Source organism: Lepidochelys olivacea, assembly GCF_965140295.1.
Source record: "Lepidochelys olivacea isolate rLepOli2 genome assembly, chromosome: 1".
Classification (NCBI taxonomy): domain Eukaryota; kingdom Metazoa; phylum Chordata; order Testudines; family Cheloniidae; genus Lepidochelys; species Lepidochelys olivacea.
In genome coordinates, this window is record NC_140411.1 from 312,136,143 (window position 1) to 312,154,653 (window position 18,511).

The 18,511-nt window shown below is 40.2% G+C and overlaps 1 protein-coding gene across 1 annotated transcript in view; it reads left to right on the forward strand.

Moving 5' to 3' along the window:
* The window catches only part of ASB15 (ankyrin repeat and SOCS box containing 15), a gene marked incomplete at its 3' end in the record, with an annotated part of 29,169 nt that extends 12,273 nt beyond the window's left edge, over positions 1-16,896 (forward strand). Inside the window, exons 5-9 of the mRNA XM_084636236.1 lie at positions 399-644; positions 10,938-11,109; positions 11,626-12,196; positions 14,079-14,232; positions 16,724-16,896. Of these exons, the coding sequence (XP_084492362.1) occupies positions 399-644; positions 10,938-11,109; positions 11,626-12,196; positions 14,079-14,232; positions 16,724-16,896 (1,316 nt within the window). The remainder of the gene's footprint in view (positions 1-398; positions 645-10,937; positions 11,110-11,625; positions 12,197-14,078; positions 14,233-16,723) is intronic.
* Between the last annotated feature and the right edge of the window lie 1,615 nt (positions 16,897-18,511).

An 18,511-nucleotide genomic window follows, 5' to 3' on the forward strand; every position in this document is an offset into this window, starting at 1 on the left:
CTGGATGGAGTGAAATAAAGCAGTACCCTTCTGTTTTTGCTTTTACCCTTTTGTTTGTTGCTTTTCTTGCAATACTCCTGCTTCTGTAGCCTCAGAACATAAATTTTGCATACACGCTGAATGTCAATCTGTGCTGGTTGCACTATTTTACCATTTGCATCCAAGTACAATGATTGCCTGACCAGCTTACACCCAGCATGTAACTTATACTACCCTTTACTTGCCAGTGTATTTGGTCCACAGACTCCCAGGACAGAGGTCTGAATTTGGCCCACATGGATGACCTGCTTTATTTTCTCCAAACACTGAAAAAAATGTAAGCCTCACAATTCATCTTTCAGCATGTGTAACGAGATCCCTTTTGGCGTCTTTTTTTCTTCTGTTTCCATATTTTCAAGCTGTGAGACAGGGCTCTTATGAAATGGTATTGACTCTGATTAAATACAACTGTCGTATCCACCAGCCATGTGTAAAACGTTGGTCAGCAATGCATGAAGCTGCAAAACAAGGCTGCAAGGAGATTGTTTCTCTGCTTCTGAAGAATGGAGGAAATGTGCACCTGAAAGATGGTTATGGGGTAACACCATTAGGAGTTGCTGCTGAATATGGACACTGTGATGTGCTGGAGCATCTTATTCATAAAGGTATGTAGGCAGGTAAAGATTTGTGCTTCAGCAACTGCATACATATTGTCTAGTTACCAGGGCATATATGAGATCACATATATTTGATCACATTAAAAGGAAGGTAAGTGTCACTGATCTTACACTGTATTTAAATAAATAAATATTGAAGATCACAGTGAGCTAGAGAGCAACTTTGGTCTAAAAAAATCTATTTTAATTTTAGCTTGTTTGGGGTGCTCCATTTGATTTTCTCTTTTTTCGTCTTGGTTCCAAGCATAACTCATTGCTGGGGTTATTTATTGTGTGATCACGGGGGAGACAGGAAGGGCATGTCCACACTGCAATAAAAATCCCACGGCAGCGAGTCTCAGAGCCTGGGTCATCTTACTCGGGCTTACACTACAGGGCTAAAAATAGCAGTGTAAATGTTTGGGCTTGGGCTGGAGCCCAGCTCTGAAACCCAGCAAAAGGCGAGGGTCTCAGAGCCCAAATGTCTACACTGCTATTTTTAGCCCTGGAGCGCAAGCCCAAGACAGTTGACCCAGGCTCTGAGGCTCACTGCTGCAGATTTCTTATTGCAGTGTAGACATACCCCAAGAGGCAACTGATAACCAGAAAATGATTTTAAAGCTATTCCATGACTTTCCATGAGTGGAAACCAATGCTTGACACCATAGAAAGTCAGGAATGCTGGATTTCAATGGGTAGATAGCATTAATTTCTAGCCTCAGTAAACTGTGACAGGTTTCAGAGTAACAGCCGTGTTAGTCTGTATTCGCAAAAAGAAAAGGAGGACTTGTGGCACCTTAGAGACTAACCAATTTATTAGAGCATAAGCTTTCGTGAGCTACACGAAAAGGAAGTGAGCTGTAGCTCACGAAAGCTTATGCTCTAATAAATTGGTTAGTCTCTAAGGTGCCACAAGTCCTCCTTTTCTTTTTAGTAAACTGTGAGTCTTTCAAGTGTGTTGCTTCGCCCCTCTTTCTGAAGCCGCAATCTCTCCCTCCCTCCCCTTTCTGTCACATCATTTAAGATCTCTGTATTTGTTTCCCTATCTTTTAAACAGGGACAATGTTCCTTTAAGATCTATGGGTGAAAGTGCTATAAAAGTGCTAAACACTATTGTTAATTTGTATTCTAGTGCCATAGTATGGGAAATGTTTTACAGACAGGTGTGAAGACAACATACTTACCCTGAAGCACTCACAATCTAAATGGGTAGCTTTCCAGTGAAAGATCAGGGATGTGACTAAAAGAGGTGTGCTTGTACAATGAAATTGAACAGGCACATCGTTAGTTCCACAATTTTTGTTTGAATAGTTTGAAAAATGTGTCACGTTTTCTGTTCAGTCACCTGGCCAGTTAACACACAAGAAAGACTAAAGGACAGGTCTACACTAAAATGTTATGTCAGGGGTGCCGAACCTACGGCCCCCGGGCCGTACATGGCCTACTAGAGTATTTAATAAGGCCCAATGCCTGCTTCAACACAATATACTAATGGCCAATTTGTTAGCGTTTTGTCATCATGTTGACATCATTTTAGTTTACATGTGTGTAAATAGACAATACTGAATATAGAAACAACCTATCTAAATACCTGTGGAACAAGCTGAACTTAAAATATAAATCAATACAGGTGACATTAAATCTTATTAAAACATGTAGAATCTGCTTGGCCCACACGAGGTTGTGCTTAGGTTTATAGTGGCCCTCCTGTGTAATAAGGTTGAGCACCACTGAGCGAGGTCAATTCAGCAACGTTACTCAGGGGTATGAAAAATCCTGAGTGAGGTAATTAAACTGACGTAAGCCAGTGTAAATGATATTAGGTCAGTGGAAGAATTCTTTCACCTCTGCCTCTCGGGGAGGTAAATTAACTACAGGAAAGGGAGAACCACTCCCGTCACTGTAGTGAGTGTCTGCTCTACACTGAAGCGCTATAATGCTGTAGCTGCACCACTGTAGTGGTTTAAGTGTAGACATAACCTAATTTTTCCCAATTTCCATCTCCGCTATCCCTTTATATTGAGCTGTAAATCAGTGACTTTAAATGTAAATGTGTAAATCAGTGTAAATCAGTGACTTTTTCAAATCACCCTTGGACTTTGGGTTAAAAGCGTGAAACGTAATGTGGTAATACAATGGTACATGCTGATCTCTTTTCCAATAGGAAATCCCTAATAGAACGTTCCTGCTGGCAACAAAAGGAACTAACCTTCACTGTCCATAATGTCAGTCTAAAATCCATCTTTTTTATACTTGTATATTTCTAATGTCACTTATTTTCTTTTAAAAAACCGAGCATATTAGGAGTGTCTAGAATATAGTATTCAAACGCATCTACATATATCCTCCTTTACACATAGGCATAGTTCAATCACAGATAAATATGTTGTAAATGCTAGGAGAGATAACAGTTGAAAGTGTATCCCAGAAACAAAAAAGAATTACATGGCATCCATGAGTGTTTTATAGAGGTACTTTTCTACCAACACCGAGCAATTTTCACCTGTGCACAGCAGCAATATACTTGCATACTCAGGTGTTCATTTATTACTTATATTAAGCTATATTTAATATTTTAAGCTTCATACTATCTAGTTTCCCAATACCAACGTAACAGAGTGCTGCTGTAATGTGTTTAAGGTTTCTGTTAGAGTTCATATCATTGTCAGAATTCCATGTTTATAGCAATGATTGAAGTTTGTTAGTTGCAGACTTAAAGAACAGTCTTTTACAGTTATTGCTCTGGCATGCAATTAAATTACTGATCTACATAGCAGCTTCCATCAGGGCTTTACAGTTCAGTTACAGTTCAGTACATTTAGCATTGGCTTTATGTTATTTACACTGCTCTCTGCAAGCTGTTCCATGCGTAGAGTGTATCAATTTGTAGCACACATTAATTCCTAGCTGTACTTAGAAATTATATAGCACTTTATATTTTCAAAGCACTGTACAAATGTATCCCAAACTTGGCACTCCACAGTGCCTTCCATCCTGACTTCTCTCTCTTTTCAGAGTCCCTATCATCTGAATGGGTAGTGTCAACCCTTCCATATGGTCCTGAAATATGTCCACTTTGGCAGGCAGCTTGCATAATGTAGTGTATTAGTGCAGTATTGGAATTATTCTCCAAAGTGCTTGACTATTTATTTTACACTTATATAGTGCTTTATAGCAGTGTTTCTCAAACTTGGGATGCCGCTTGTTCAGGGAAAGCCCCTGGCAGGCCGGGCCGCTTTGTTTACCTGCCGTGTCCGCAGGTTCAGCCGATCACGGCTCCCACTGGCTGCGGTTCGCTGTGCCCGGCCAATGGGGGGGCTGCAGGAAGTGGCGCGGGCCGAGGGACATACTGGCCACCATTTCCCGCAGCCCCCATTGACCGGGCACAGCGAACCGCAGTCAGTGGGAGCCGCGATCGGCTGAACCTGCAGACGTGGCAGGTAAACAAACCAGCCTGGGCCACCAGTGACTTGTCTCAAGGGTTGGGAAACACTGCTTTATAGTATCGAAGCACTGAACAGACATCCTTATCACATGCCTGTGAGGTAAGTAGGTAAATATGACCTCATTTTATAGGTGTGGTAATAGACACAAGGGTGAGACAATAGCAGAATATAGATTAGAACTCAGGAGCTGCTTGCTTCCATCCCTAAAATCAGTCCACTAAATCACACTGCTCTACAAAATTGGCTGTTGCTTGGGTTCATTCACAGACTTCAGCTGTTTTGGTCAGAAGGAATTAAACTTTGTCTTTAAAGGATTGAGCCATACAAACTGTGGAGAACTAGGAAATATTTGTATTTTCTATAAATATCATATGCCCTTCAGTGTACCTGGGTGATATTGCCCTCCCTGAATACACAGAGTTAGATGAAAAGGGATTGGTTACAAAACTAGGTGGGAAGGATAAAACAATGGATAAGGATAAGGAGCTTCCTCTCAAACACAATAGCCAGGTTTATAGCTATGAAGAGGGATAAAATAAATAATAAATTTGTTCTGGAGAAGCTCCTGATGTGTCACTGCACACTGCCACTGACTGAAGTCTCCCTGAGGGAAACTTGTGCAGGTGCCAAGCCAACTTGGCCTCCTAAGTTATATGGTTGGTAACCAGACGGGTGTAACATAAGCTCCCAGAGTCTGGGAGGCCTACCTCGTGGGTGGATCAGGACCTGGCCTGGTGGCTGTGGTGGCAGTTCAAGTAATTATAAGCATCCAGGGATCAGGCACTGAATCCAGGGTGAAGCAGGAATCAGGGGCCAAGCTGAAGGTCAGAACTGAAGTCAGAAGTCAAAGTCTAAGCCAGAGTCATAGGCAGGGACGTCACCAGGAGTTGGAGCTAGGAGTCAGAAACCAGAATGGAGAAGGGAAGCTGGGGCTGGGGCAAGAAGCCAAAGTGAGCTCAGTGTAAGCACTGCTACAGGCATGGTTCACATTGAACAGCTGCTGTACTGGTGCTGCTGCAAGGCTCAAGTAGCAAGCTGCTGGCTCCCCTGCCCAATCAGGACGCACAACCATTAGGAGGGGGCTCCTTGGGCCTAGCTGAGCTTGCTGGGTTGCCTAGTGACCAGGCTGGGAGCCAGCTGCACCCCCAACATGTAACTCAGAGACCCAGTCAGGGAACGGTTGGTCCACAGGCACTTTTCCAAAAGAGATGTGGAGGCACAGGCCTGTCACTTGAGAAGAGTGTACTCAGGGGACTGGTAGAGGGTCTTAGCAAGGCAGTTTACCAGGACCCATGACACGGACAATCAGGAATATAGTCTGATGTTGAGGCCAACACGGCAGATACATCTCTTACCATTGGGAATGTATGTTTCGATGCCATTTGCTTACATCTTGTAGCCAAAACGAGATGGGAAAGGCACAGAAAATGGGTAAGGCCTTTGTAGTCAGTGCACCTTGTTATTAACTATTAATTGTTATTATTATTATTATTTGCAATTTCATGTACTGCAGACCACCCAAAGTATTTCCCAATATTCAACCATATTTCCATTGTTTGAATATTTTCTAGTTGTTAGACCCATATCATCCATGCCTGTTGTGCTCCCCTTGATTCCATGAAAGCCATGCTGAGTGGTATCTTCATGCTTATCGTGTGCAGCAATTTACATATCAGTGTTCTCTGGCTGCACTGCTATGTGTGGCTTGTGCCCTTCCCCCTGGTGAGCCAAGCACCTGTTCCCCAAATATACAGCACAACTCTTCACTTGGCTCCTCTGCTCTATTAGAAGAAACAGTTGTTTTATTCTGATCTACATCCTGGTAGACTTTCCTGTTCCCAGGAAGATTGCCAATTACAGGCTCGCATCTCTTCTCCCATGCAATTTTTTTCAGCAGACTTGATCAACAGACATCTCAGACAACATACAGCCTTTCCATTGTCTCCAGCTGCCCTGAGATTATGTTAAAATCTTGAAATGCCTTTGCTTATCCTGGCAACAGAATTTAAACTATGGCAGCATCATACAGTTCTTTTGTCTTTTGGAACTCTTAGTACTAAAGGTGGTCTGATTTTGTGCTCTCTTATTTCAGCAAACTGACAGTTAAAGCCATGGCAGGCTCTCATTTTTTTAAGCTAAGAGTTGTATGCTGTGGACAAGTATGAGAATAATGTAGTCATTTTTTAGTACTGTAAGGTGTGCTTTGAAATAATCTTTGCTACATGTTTGTATAGCACCATTGAGGGAAATGCTATACAAACACATATATAGACATGTAAAACTAACAAACTAAATAAACTAGGCAAACAGAAAGTAAGGAAAATGTCAGATGTACATGTCTTAAGTTGCGTTCTATCAATATATTTCCCCACAACCTTCCTCCTTTACTGCTGACCCTGTGCTTCAGTCCTTCTACACTACCATTGCCGATCACTGTCCTGTTTAAATGTCTTTCCACATATTCAAGCAAATACCAGTGCCTGACCTTCTTTTGTAAAAGAAAATTAATTGCATACTTTTTGCTTATTCACATTAATGTGCTTTTTCCCTTAGTGCAGAAGGTTGCCTTTTCAAACTATTGAATGAGTCTTTTTTGACATATTTCAGGCCTTGTAAATATCCAGCACCTAAATACCACCAGGATTCTCAGTGAATCCCACAGCACCTTGGTTTGTATTAATCAAAGCATTAACATGCTGGTGTGCTTTGTCTAATGTCCAACAAACTCCAAAGCAGAATAGTTGATACATCACTGGGGGGTTTCTGTGTGTAAGGAACACATGTAGCGAGTGTAGAATGAGAGCCATCAGAGTTAGTTTATTTGGTCCAGCACAAATACCCAATACCAGTGACTCAATAGGTAGATTAATACTGGATAAGCAAATAAGAGAAAACTGTGTAGTATATACTTATATTTTTAATTCCATCCATAGCCACTAGGATGCGCTGTCTCAATTGTTCCATATTGCAAAGTAGCCTGCCTATAACTATGCCAAATCTCAAGCTTTTAACTCAGATTACAAGGTTTATGACTGAACAGACAGAGAATGGGAAAACATGACCCTCACTCTTTGGTTTATGGAACCAAAGCACTTTAGGGATTATCTCAATTCATATAAGACTCTTAAAAGCTAAAGTTAACATTGAAATCTTTACCTCAGAAGATGTAACTGCAAAAAAGAAAAAAAAAATATTTCCAGCTACCTTGCTGGGCCCTGCTTCCAAGTCTCAGAAGGGAATATTTACTGTAGAACCTCAGAGTTACAATATTTACCGTAGAGTTACGAGTTACAAACTGACCAGTCAACCACACACCTCATTTAGAACCGGAAACACACAATCAGGCACAGCAGAGACAAAAACAAAACAAAACAAACACACTGTACTGTACTGTGTTAAACATAAAACCACTAAAAAAATAAAGGGAAAACACCATTTTGCATAGTAAAGTTTCAAAGCTGTATTAAGTCAATGTTCAGCTGTAAACTTTTGAAAGAACCACTATAACATTTTGTTCAGCGTTACGAACATTTCAGAGTTACAAACAACCTCCATTCGCAAGGTGTTTGTAACTCTGAGGTTTTACTGTAACTGAACATGTTTTTTTCCCAAGATTGGATTTTTTGTGGAGGAAGGGAATGTCACATGGGAATGTTTTTGTTCCACTGGAAGAAAACAAAAGGTTTACAATGATGTAATATATATATGTTAGAAGTGACAAGATTGGACTACTCCTCCTACACCAATTTTTTTTTAAAGTAGCAACATGCAGATCTGAGATTAAGCATGTTTGAAAGGATTTCAGAATACTGCAAATCCTCAATTAAGAATCTCAACTCAAAGCAAATGTCACTCAAGTGATTTCTCTCCATTTTCCCAATATATATCTGTTTGTATCTATGATGGCTGAATTTTACGTTTAATTTTTAAACTGGTTACTATAAACTTTTCTGTTCTTTTCTTAGAGGTACAATTTTAATAACTGAACATGAAGAGAAAAGAAATTCAGGATATTTTAAAGACAAGATATATCTTCCAAGTTCCTTTGGACTTAACTATTACCTTTATGAAAAGGAGTACTTGTGGCACCTTAGAGACTAACCAATTTATTTGAGCATAAGCTTTCGTGAGCTACAGCTCACTTCATCGGATGTATACTGTGGAAAGTTTAGAAGATCTTATTATATACACACAAAGCATGAAAAAAAATACCTCCTCCCACCCCACTCTCCTGCTGGTAATAGCTTATCTAAAGTGATCACTCTCCTTACAATGTGTATGATAATCAAGTTGGGCCATTTCCAGCACAAATCCAGGTTTTCTCAGCCCCCCCCCCACACACACAAACTCACTCTCCTGCTGGTAATAGCTTATCTAAAGTGACCACTCTCCTTACAATGTGTATGATAATCAAGGTGGGCCATTTCCAACACAAATCCAGGTTTTCTCAAACCCCCCCCACACACACACACACAAACTCACTCTCCTGCTGTAATAGCTTATCCAAAGTGACCACTCTCCTTACATTGTGTATGATAATCAAGGTGGGCCATTTCCAGCACAAATCCAGGGTTTAACAAGAACGTCTAGGGGGGTGGGGGTAGGAAAAAACAAGGGGAAATAGGCTACCTTGCATAATGACTAAGCCACTCCCAGTCTCTATTCAAGCCTAAGTTAATTGTATCCAATTTGCAAATGAATTTCAATTCAGCAGTTTCTCGCTGGAGTCTGGATTTGAAGTTTTTTGTTGTAAAATAGCGACTTTCATGTCTGTAATCGCGTGACCAGAGAGATTGAAGTGTTCTCCGACTGGTTTATGAATGTTATAATTCTTGACATCTGATTTGTGTCCATTTACTCTTTTACGTAGAGACTGTCCAGTTTGACCAATGTACATGGCAGAGGGGCATTGCTGGCACATGATTGCATATATCACATTGGTGGATGTGCAGGTGAACGAGCCTCTGATAGTGTGGCTGATGTTATTAGGCCCTATGATGGTGTCCCCTGAATAGATATGTGGGCACAGTTGGCAACGGGCTTTGTTGCAAGGATAGGTTCCTGGGTTAGTGGTTCTGTTGTGTGGTATGTGGTTGCTGGTGAGTATTTGCTTCAGGTTGGGGGGCTGTCTGTAGGCAAGGACTGGCCTGTCTCCCAAGATTTGTGAGAGTGTTGTGTCATCCTTCAGGATAGGTTGTAGATCCTTAATAATGTGTTGGAGGGGTTTTAGTTGGGGGCTGAAGGTGACGGCTAGTGGCGTTCTATTATTTTCTTTGTTAGGCCTGTCCTGTAGTAGGTGACTTCTGGGAACTCTTCTGGCTCTATCAATCTGTTTCTTCACTTCCGCAGGTGGGTATTGTAGTTGTAAGAATGCTTGATAGAGATCTTGTAGGTGTCTGTCTCTGTCTGAGGGGTTGGAGCAAATGCGGTTGTATCGCAGAGCTTGGCTGTAGACGATGGATCGTGTGGTGTGGTCAGGGTGAAAGCTGGAGGCATGTAGGTAGGAATAGCGGTCAGTAGGTTTCTGGTATAGGGTGGTGTTTATGTGACCATCGTTTATTAGCACTGTAGCGTCCAGGAAGTGGATCTCTTGTGTGGACTGGACCAGGCTGAGGTTGATGGTGGGATAGAAATTGTTGAAATCATGGTGGAATTCTACAACCTATCCTGAAGGATGACACAACACTCTCACAAATCTTGGGAGACAGGCCAGTCCTTGCCTACGGACAGCCCCCCAACCTGAAGCAAATACTCACCAGCAACCACATACCACACAACAGAACCACTAACCCAGGAACCTATCCTTGCAACAAAGCCCGTTGCCAACTGTGCCCACATATCTATTCAGGGGACACCATCACAGGGCCTAATAACATCGGCCAAACTATCAGAGGCTCGTTCACCTGCACGTCCACCAATGTGATATATGCCATCATGTGCCAGCAATGCCCCTCTGCCATGTACATTGGTCAAACTGGACAGTCTCTACGTAAAAGAGTAAATGGACACAAATCAGATGTCAAGAATTATAACATTCATAAACCAGTCGGAGAACACTTCAATCTCTCTGGTCACGCGATTACAGACATGAAAGTCACTATTTTACAACAAAAAAACTTCAAATCCAGACTCTAGCGAGAAACTGCTGAATTGGAATTCATTTGCAAATTGGATACAATTAACTTAGGCTTGAATAGAGACTGGTAGTGGCTTAGTCATTATGCAAGGTAGCCTATTTCCCCTTGTTTTTTCCTACCCCCCCCCCCAGACGTTCTTGTTAAACCCTGGATTTGTGCTGGAAATGGCCCACCTTGATTAACATATACAATGTAAGGAGAGTGGTCACTTTGGATAAGCTATTACAGCAGGAGAGTGAGTTTGTGGGGCGGGGGGGTGGGTGTGTGTGAGAAAACCTGGATTTGTGTTGTAAATGGCCCACCTTGATTATCAGACACACTGTAAGGAGAGTGGTCACTTTAGATAAGCTATTACCAGCAGGAGAGTGAGTTTGTGTGTGTGGTGGGGGGGGGTGTGTGAGAAAACCTGGATTTGTGCTGGAAATGGCCCAACTTGATTATCATACACATTGTAAGGAGAGTGATCACTTTAGATAAGCTATTACCAGCAGGAGAGTGGGGTGGGAGGAGGTATTTTTTTCATGCTTTGTGTGTATATAATAAGATCTTCTAAACTTTCCACAGTATACATCCGATGAAGTGAGCTGTAGCTCATGAAAGCTTATGCTCAAATAAATTGGTTAGTCTCTAAGGTGCCACAAGTACTCCTTTTCTTTTAGCGAATACAGACTAACACGGCTGTTACTCTGAAACCTATTACCTTTATATCCTTCCACCAGGTGGTGATGTTCATGCTTTAGCCGATGATGGTGCATCAGTACTGTTTGAAGCAGCTGGAGGAGGTAATCCAGACTGTATTGCTCTTCTTCTGGAATATGGAGGAAGTGGTAACGTGCCTAATAGGGCAGGACAGCTCCCTATACACAAAGCTGCTTATGAAGGACATTATCTGTGAGTATAACTGTCGGCTTCAAATTCTCCCCTATAATACTGCAACTAGTATTATGTCACATTAAAGGACTGAACTGAAAAATCCAAATTTAAAGATCATTCATATTTGACAAGTACGTACATTAAATTAGTTTTAATTAAATCTTAAATGTGGCTTCAGCATATACTATAGGAAATACAAAACAAAAAACAAAACTTAGCAGAACTAAAAGAAAGTAATTGAGACATTAGGTGCTAATTTACATTTTGTACAACTCCATTTAATTCAAAAAGGTTCCATGTGGTATAAGTCAGGACAGAAATTTATCTGTTGGGGTTGTTCAAGAGTAAACGAGGGCAGAATCTGGCTTCTCGGGTGAAATGTTTAATTGGGTAGTAGAAAGTCACAACTGGATGTGTTTTCATGAGGTTGGGGAAGGGGTTTATGCCCGGGTGGATTTTAGCTGCAGGGTGGGGAAGGAGTTGATGCCTGGGTGGATTTGAGCCAGATGAAAATTTTCTTCATTATCTTTTTAGGTCACTGAAATATCTAATTCCAGTTACATCCAAGATTGCAATCCAGAGAAGTGGGTTAAGCCCCATTCACTCAGCAGCAGATGGCCAGAATGTGCAGTGTCTAGAACTCCTAATTGAAAACGATTTTGATGTCAATACTCTTCTGGCTGAACACATTTCTGAAAACTACGATGATGAAAGGAAAACGGCACTCTATTTTGCTGTTTCTAACAATGACATTCTCTGCACAGAAGTGTTACTCAAAGCTGGTGCAGACCCAAACGAGGATCCTCTAAATTGTCTTCTGGTAGCAGTGAGAGCTGGTAACCAAGAAATCGTACGGTTGCTTCTATCCTATGGAGCAAATGTCAATTGCTACTTCATGCTCGTGAATGACACCCATTTCCCCAGTGCCATTCAGTATGCTTTGAATGATGAGGTAATGCTAAGGTTGTTGCTGAATCATGGATATAATGCAGAGAGGTGTTTTGATTGTATGCATGGCAACATCTTTGGAAGTTCTTTTGTGTGGTCACTTCCAGAAGAGGAGGTGTTACCAGGATGGACATCTTGTGTAGTAAAAGATACTCCAGTAAGCATATTCCTCATTTTCGTCTCTTCATTTTTCTCTTCAGTGTAACCTTGCTTTAAATTTATTTCATATTTTAATGCAGAATTAAGATTTCTCGATCTCAACATACTTATTTACACCCCCTCACCAAATAATCTTTGTTCAGTTTTATTCTGGGATAGAGAAAATGATACATATAGAATAGTTTTAATTCTGAAACTGAGTTAGAGGTTGTAGGAAGGAAATATTGACTAGCAATTAAAGGAGGGAGCTGGAAGGCAGGAAAGTGGGTTCTATTCCCAACTCAGCCAATTATTTGCCCATACATTTTGGGTTAAATCACTTAGGACATGATCCTGCAAACTCTTAAGCACGTGATATCTACTTGTATGGTAAACCTATCTAAATCAACAAATTTACTCAGACAAATAAAGTTATACGTATGTGTAAGTGTTTGCAGGATTGAGATGTTGGACCAAATTTATGAAATGTCCATATTTTTGGTGCCCAGCTTGAGATGTCCAGATGTTCAGAGCCAGTGACAATCCCAAACTTTGATTGAAATCAAATGAGAGCTGTGGATGCTCAGCACTTCTAAAAATCAGGACCTGGGTATCCCAATAACTAAGGAACACAAAGTTAGGGGGGAAAATCAAAATTTAGGAATTAACCTGTCTGTACTTCAGTTTCCCCCTATAGATAGAGGGAATAATAATATCTGCCTGTCACAAGGGGGCTGTGAGGCTTTATTAATGCTTGGATAGTGCTTTTTAATCCTCAGATTAAAGTTCCTGTAGTTATGTAAGAGCAAAGCATTACTATAAAGCAGTGTCAGTACAGACGCTCCCCGGGTTACACAAGACCTAACTTACAGAAATCTGCACTTATGGAAAAAGTTCCGTAAGCTAGAAATAGGAGGGGTTTTTGGGGGTGGGAGGGTTGTGTAATGGTCGGGTATACGTTTCTGATTTACGCAAAATTCGAGTTACGCAAGGCGTTCCGGAATGGAACGATTGCATACGTCGGAGAGCGTCTGTACAATTAAACACAGTACTTATGAGATACAATTCTTGGAAAATGTATATCTTTTGTATAAAATGGTGGGTTTAAAAGAAAAAATATAATTGTATTTGGTTCCAATCCCTCTTCCACTGAAGTCAATGATGAAACTCCCATTTTCTTCAATGGGAGCAGGATGCCTTTTAGCATTCTGTTAGCAGCAGGCATTCCCACACAATTAGCCTGCACAAGATACTGACAAGTTGTTATTAGTAACACAGGTAACACAAGATACGGTTTGAGGATTTTATACTTTGGATGCTTTACGATCAAAGATTTCCAAGGGTGCCAGTAATTTCATAGGCTCTTTTGAGACTCCCCCCAAACTCATTTTTCAGGGATATATTCAAGCAAATTTTAGTTCAAAGTATAGATGAAAAAATGTAGAATTAGTAGTAGATAAAAATGATAAAGGCCTAAGAGTTACTGTTCTCCAGGTTTTCCCCTGAGTTTGAGATTATTGTTTGAGCAATAATGCTCAGCATACATGTAATGAAACTGTACTTTTTAGAGAAAGCTGTTTAACCCTATTCCTAAAACCAAAGTGGAATAAAACAATAGAGGAAGTTATCAAGATATTGTCATCTTTGGCATAATGAAAAGTGGCCTTCAGGTTTCTGTTCAAACCATCAGACCAACCAACCAAAGAATCAGACCAACCAACCAAAGAATCAGAAGTTAGCGATGGCTGGAGATAACTTTTTGGTGATCCAATATATCCCCATGGGGTTTAAGTACAAGACTATTTCTTACACCATATTTCTGTAAATAAATTCTTTAAAATTGCATCATTTTGGTATTTCCCTGGGTGAATTTTAAAAGTAATCTGTGTTTTTCCTTTCAGTTCTGTGCCTTTCTTACAGTTCCTTGGTTGAAACATTTAGTTGGACATGTGATTCGCATTTTGATAGACTATATGGATTATGTGCCTTTGTGCTCAAAACTAAAGTGTGTCCTAGAAGCACAGGAAGAATGGCCAGAGGTACGTCAGATATTAGGTAAATGTCTAACATTTGTTTAATTATTTGATCTGGTACTAACGTTTTGTAAAAAATTACTATAATTACCAGACTATATTTAATTCTGATATGTTCTGTTTGAATCACCTGGTCTAAGGGCCAGTTCCTGACACCCTGTCTCAGATTGGGGCAGATCCTCATGTAGAATCAGTCATCAGAGTTCCATTGACATAATTGCAGTAAGATAATCTATACTAGCTAAGGATCTGCTCCACTGAGTAGTAACTTGTTCTGTGGGAAGCCCCATTTATTTCAATTGGAGAGTAAGGTACCCCAGGCAAGTAGTGGTGGCAGAATCTCACCCTACACTGACATATGTATTTCTAACGCACCCATCACTGTGCAATCCTCTGACATGCTGACCCTTTACTGAGGGGCATTTGCCCACGCTTTCATTGTTCTACTCCCTCCCTCACCTAACAGTTCTTCAGAGAGCAACATGAGAAAGAGTGTGGAGCACGTCCACTGTAAAATATTGGCCTTTAGTATGCCATAATGTCCTAAATTTGATTTACACGATGTGCATTATTGGGGTGTCATTTTTAGCATTTTAGTTGAACCTCTCACAGGTTGCTGTGTATATCTGTGTTTTAAAAGGCTTACAAACTAGATGGGACATTCCACCACAATATTAACCCCAGGACCGAGAGGGTTCAGGAGCAGCAGCAATTTGGGAATCCTGGAGACTGGGAGGGGCCTAAAGGCAGTGAGGGGGCACTGGAACTTCATGCAGATTGCTCTGGGTCCATCATTCAAGATCTGCCAAGATCTTAGGAAAGAATCCTCAGGTTTTGGGATGCAGAAGCCCTTTCTAGTTCTGGGTGGAAGGAACCCCGACCCTTTGGAAATCCCACCCTCCTGATAGATCGATCTGGCAGAAACACCATGAGTGACATCCTGGCCCTATTGAAGTCAATGGGAGTTTTGTCATTGACTTCAGTGGGTATGTCTATATTGCAGCTGGTAGCAGGGATAGACTTGTGCTAGCTGTGCTCTAGCTAGCATAAGTCTGTCTGCCTGAGCTGGGAATCACGCCTCCCAGCTGAAGCATAAACGTACGTAGGATTTCACCTCATAACTATGAATTCACAACGTTTCCTGTCCCTTACATAGGCTATGTAGGGTATATGCTTATGTGTAAGGGACATTTTAGTCCTACATTTTAAAAAATTGCGCAGTTTCATTAGTTTATTAGTAACACAGGCAAGGAATTAATTTATTATATTTATCTCAGTGCCACTTTAAAGCAGCTGCAATTAAATTCTGAAAAGTTTCCATTAGATATGTATAGGAAGATGTCTTATAACAATTTCCTAAGGGTATGTGTACCATGCCTAAATATATATTTATATGCTATATTGCAGTAGAGCTCTTAGTCTATTGCACATCTACATTTATTTTAAAAATATATCTATATGTATGTCCACACAAACTGGCATTGTTTGAAATGAAGATCTGTTTAATACATTTTAATTTATTGAACTATGGAAAATATGTTTGTCTATGTTTATGCTTTTATAAACCTTCACCAAAGCAGTTCTCTTTCTATTAGGGTAATAAATACAAAATTCTGTCTGAATAATGTGGAGATTGTAATATCAAGGGATAAAGGGCAATTTTTTCAGAACTAAAGCTGATGCTGTCTTTATTTTTGCTTTTGTATTTTATATTGGTGAGCAAAATAATTACTTTCTTGGATTTTTGAAAAATCACCCCCCCCCCCGAGCACAGCAAGTCTGAGCGCTTTAAAGCGCTATTTAGACAGGCTCAAAGTGCTGGAAGCTGCACGCCCAGCGCTCGGAGCTAATCCTCTCATGGAGGTGGATTACCAGGCGCACGCGGTGTGCAACCACACATGCACTTCAAAGCGCTGCTGCGGGAGCGTAGTTTCCAGTGTAGACATACCCTGAGTCAGTGGGAATTGAAGGTGCTTAGCACCTTTCAGGATTGAGTACACAGATCATGTATTTAGTCACCATTTATTGTGCTAATTGGTGTGTTGATCTAAGCATCCAAATGAAGGGTTTGGATATGCTATTCAGATGCCCACATTTGAGAAATTGAGACCATGGTGTTACCATCATTTTAAAGGAAAAGTGCCGATTATAAGATGTTAGTAGCACATAAAATCACCATTTAGAATTTAGCTAGCATAAACAGGCTTGTCAATTAAAAACAGGGGGAATAAACACTTAACGAGCATCCAATATGAAAATAACACAGAAGTACACTAAAACTGGCCACTGGATATCACTGTTGCTCCAGTTAAATTTTATTGGTGGTGCATTTATTTGGGAGTAAATTAAAACTGTATTTTATTAAAAGTAACAGGAACAGGAGAGTCCTCAGCTGGTAGACTTCTGAAGTGAATTTCATTAGAGCACATGTTTTGAGATTCTAAGTCTGAGACACAACTGCCAAATTAATCGCCTGGTTTTTTCCCCGATGTGTTTCCCTCACTATTTTTCAGAGAATCCTCGTCCATTAAAACATTTGTGCCGCCTCAAAATACGTAAACTGATGGGACTAAGGAGACTATGGAGACAAGCATCAATGGCGAAGCTTCCTCTTCCACCAGTTCTAAAGGACTATATCCTATATAAAGAATATGATCTTTATGGAAAGGGGCTAAATTTAGCCTAAATTTAAAACAGTCATTTAAAACTTGTACATTAATTCTTTAGACTTTTTGGCTAGATTGAGAATTATGTAGTATTGTTATATGTACTCAAAACATTTGATATTTGCTGTAAATAGGCCTTTTATGGGAACCCTTTTTTAAAAAAATGTGGTCTGTAAAACTCAATGTTTTTTTTCTGTTTTTACTTAACATTGTGTCTTGATATTCTAAGAGCATGAAGAAAGAGATGATAGTCATTGTGCAACCCAGAACCTCCTGAATTGGATTTTAGGTGAGTAATATGTACAGTTCAACCTGGTAAAAAAGTGTTTTTGATGTCTACTACGAGCAGAGTTTTCTTAGTGGGTTCTCTCTTGAAGAAGATAAAAGAGATCATGTTTAAAATGCTGATTTATTTTAAAAAGCATATATATGGAAATTAGATGTATGATGAAAACAAAAATGTTCCCTGTTTCATTTGTATGATAACTCTTGACTCAAACCACCTTTCATGTATTTGGCTTGAAAATATAATATTGTACATTTTAAATCGTGGTCCTACTGTTAAGTGCTCCAAAAATAATAAAACAGTTCTCTTTTTTATTTAGATCTAAAGAAGTCAAACACAGCAATCATCCTTTTTATTCATACTGTAAAGCTTTAGGGGAAAGATATTATGGCTTAGCCTTCTATGACTTTGGTATTCTTTGGCAACAATTGTGCATGTCAGTGAAGTTCACTGTTAAGTCGGACAGCCACCCAAAATATTGCAAGCCCAGAGTTGTGCCTTTTGCTCAAAAGCCTCTGGTAGAAACTTATTTGGACTGTTTAGTGAACACTGGAGTCTTGTCACCAGTTTCACACAGTGAGTGCACTACACCCATTGTGCCAATGATCAAGAAGGATGGTTCAGTCTGAATTTGTGGCGATTTAAAAGTAACATTGAATTCAGTTTTATGTGCAGACCAGTTTGACCACTACCTTGTATTGAAGATTTGTTTGCTAATCTTAGTGGTGGATAGTGTTTCAATCAATTGGATTTGCTCAGTGCATACATACAAAAAGAGATTGATCTGATATCTCATAAATATCTCACGATCAACATGCAAAAAGGCTTGTTTTGTTACAACAGGTTGCCTTTTGGAATCACATCGGCACCTGCCCTGTTCCAGAAAGCCATGGATGAGATTGTGAAGGGACTGAATGGAGTTCAAAGTGCTATTTGGATGACATCCTTGTTACAGGAAAGGATCAAGAGGATCATCATCAGAATTTGGATGCTCTTTTAAGGTTTGGAAGACCATGGACTGAGAATACATGGAGACAACTGTGAGTTTTTCACACCTTCAGTTGGATACCCTGGACATGTAATTGATGTCAAAGGCTTAAGGAAATTGCCAGAGAAAGAGAAGGCAGTTCTTCAAGCACCCCTGACAGAGAATGTGTCACAGTTACATTCATTCTTAGGACTCCTTAACTCTTATGGTAAATCTCTGACTAATCTGGCAACAATATTGGCCTTACATGATCTGTTACAAGCAAAGAAAAAATGGAAATGGACTGAAGAGTGTGAGCATGCATTTAAATAAGCAAAGAAATTGTTGATGTCAGCAAAAGTTCTTATGGACTTTGAAGTTT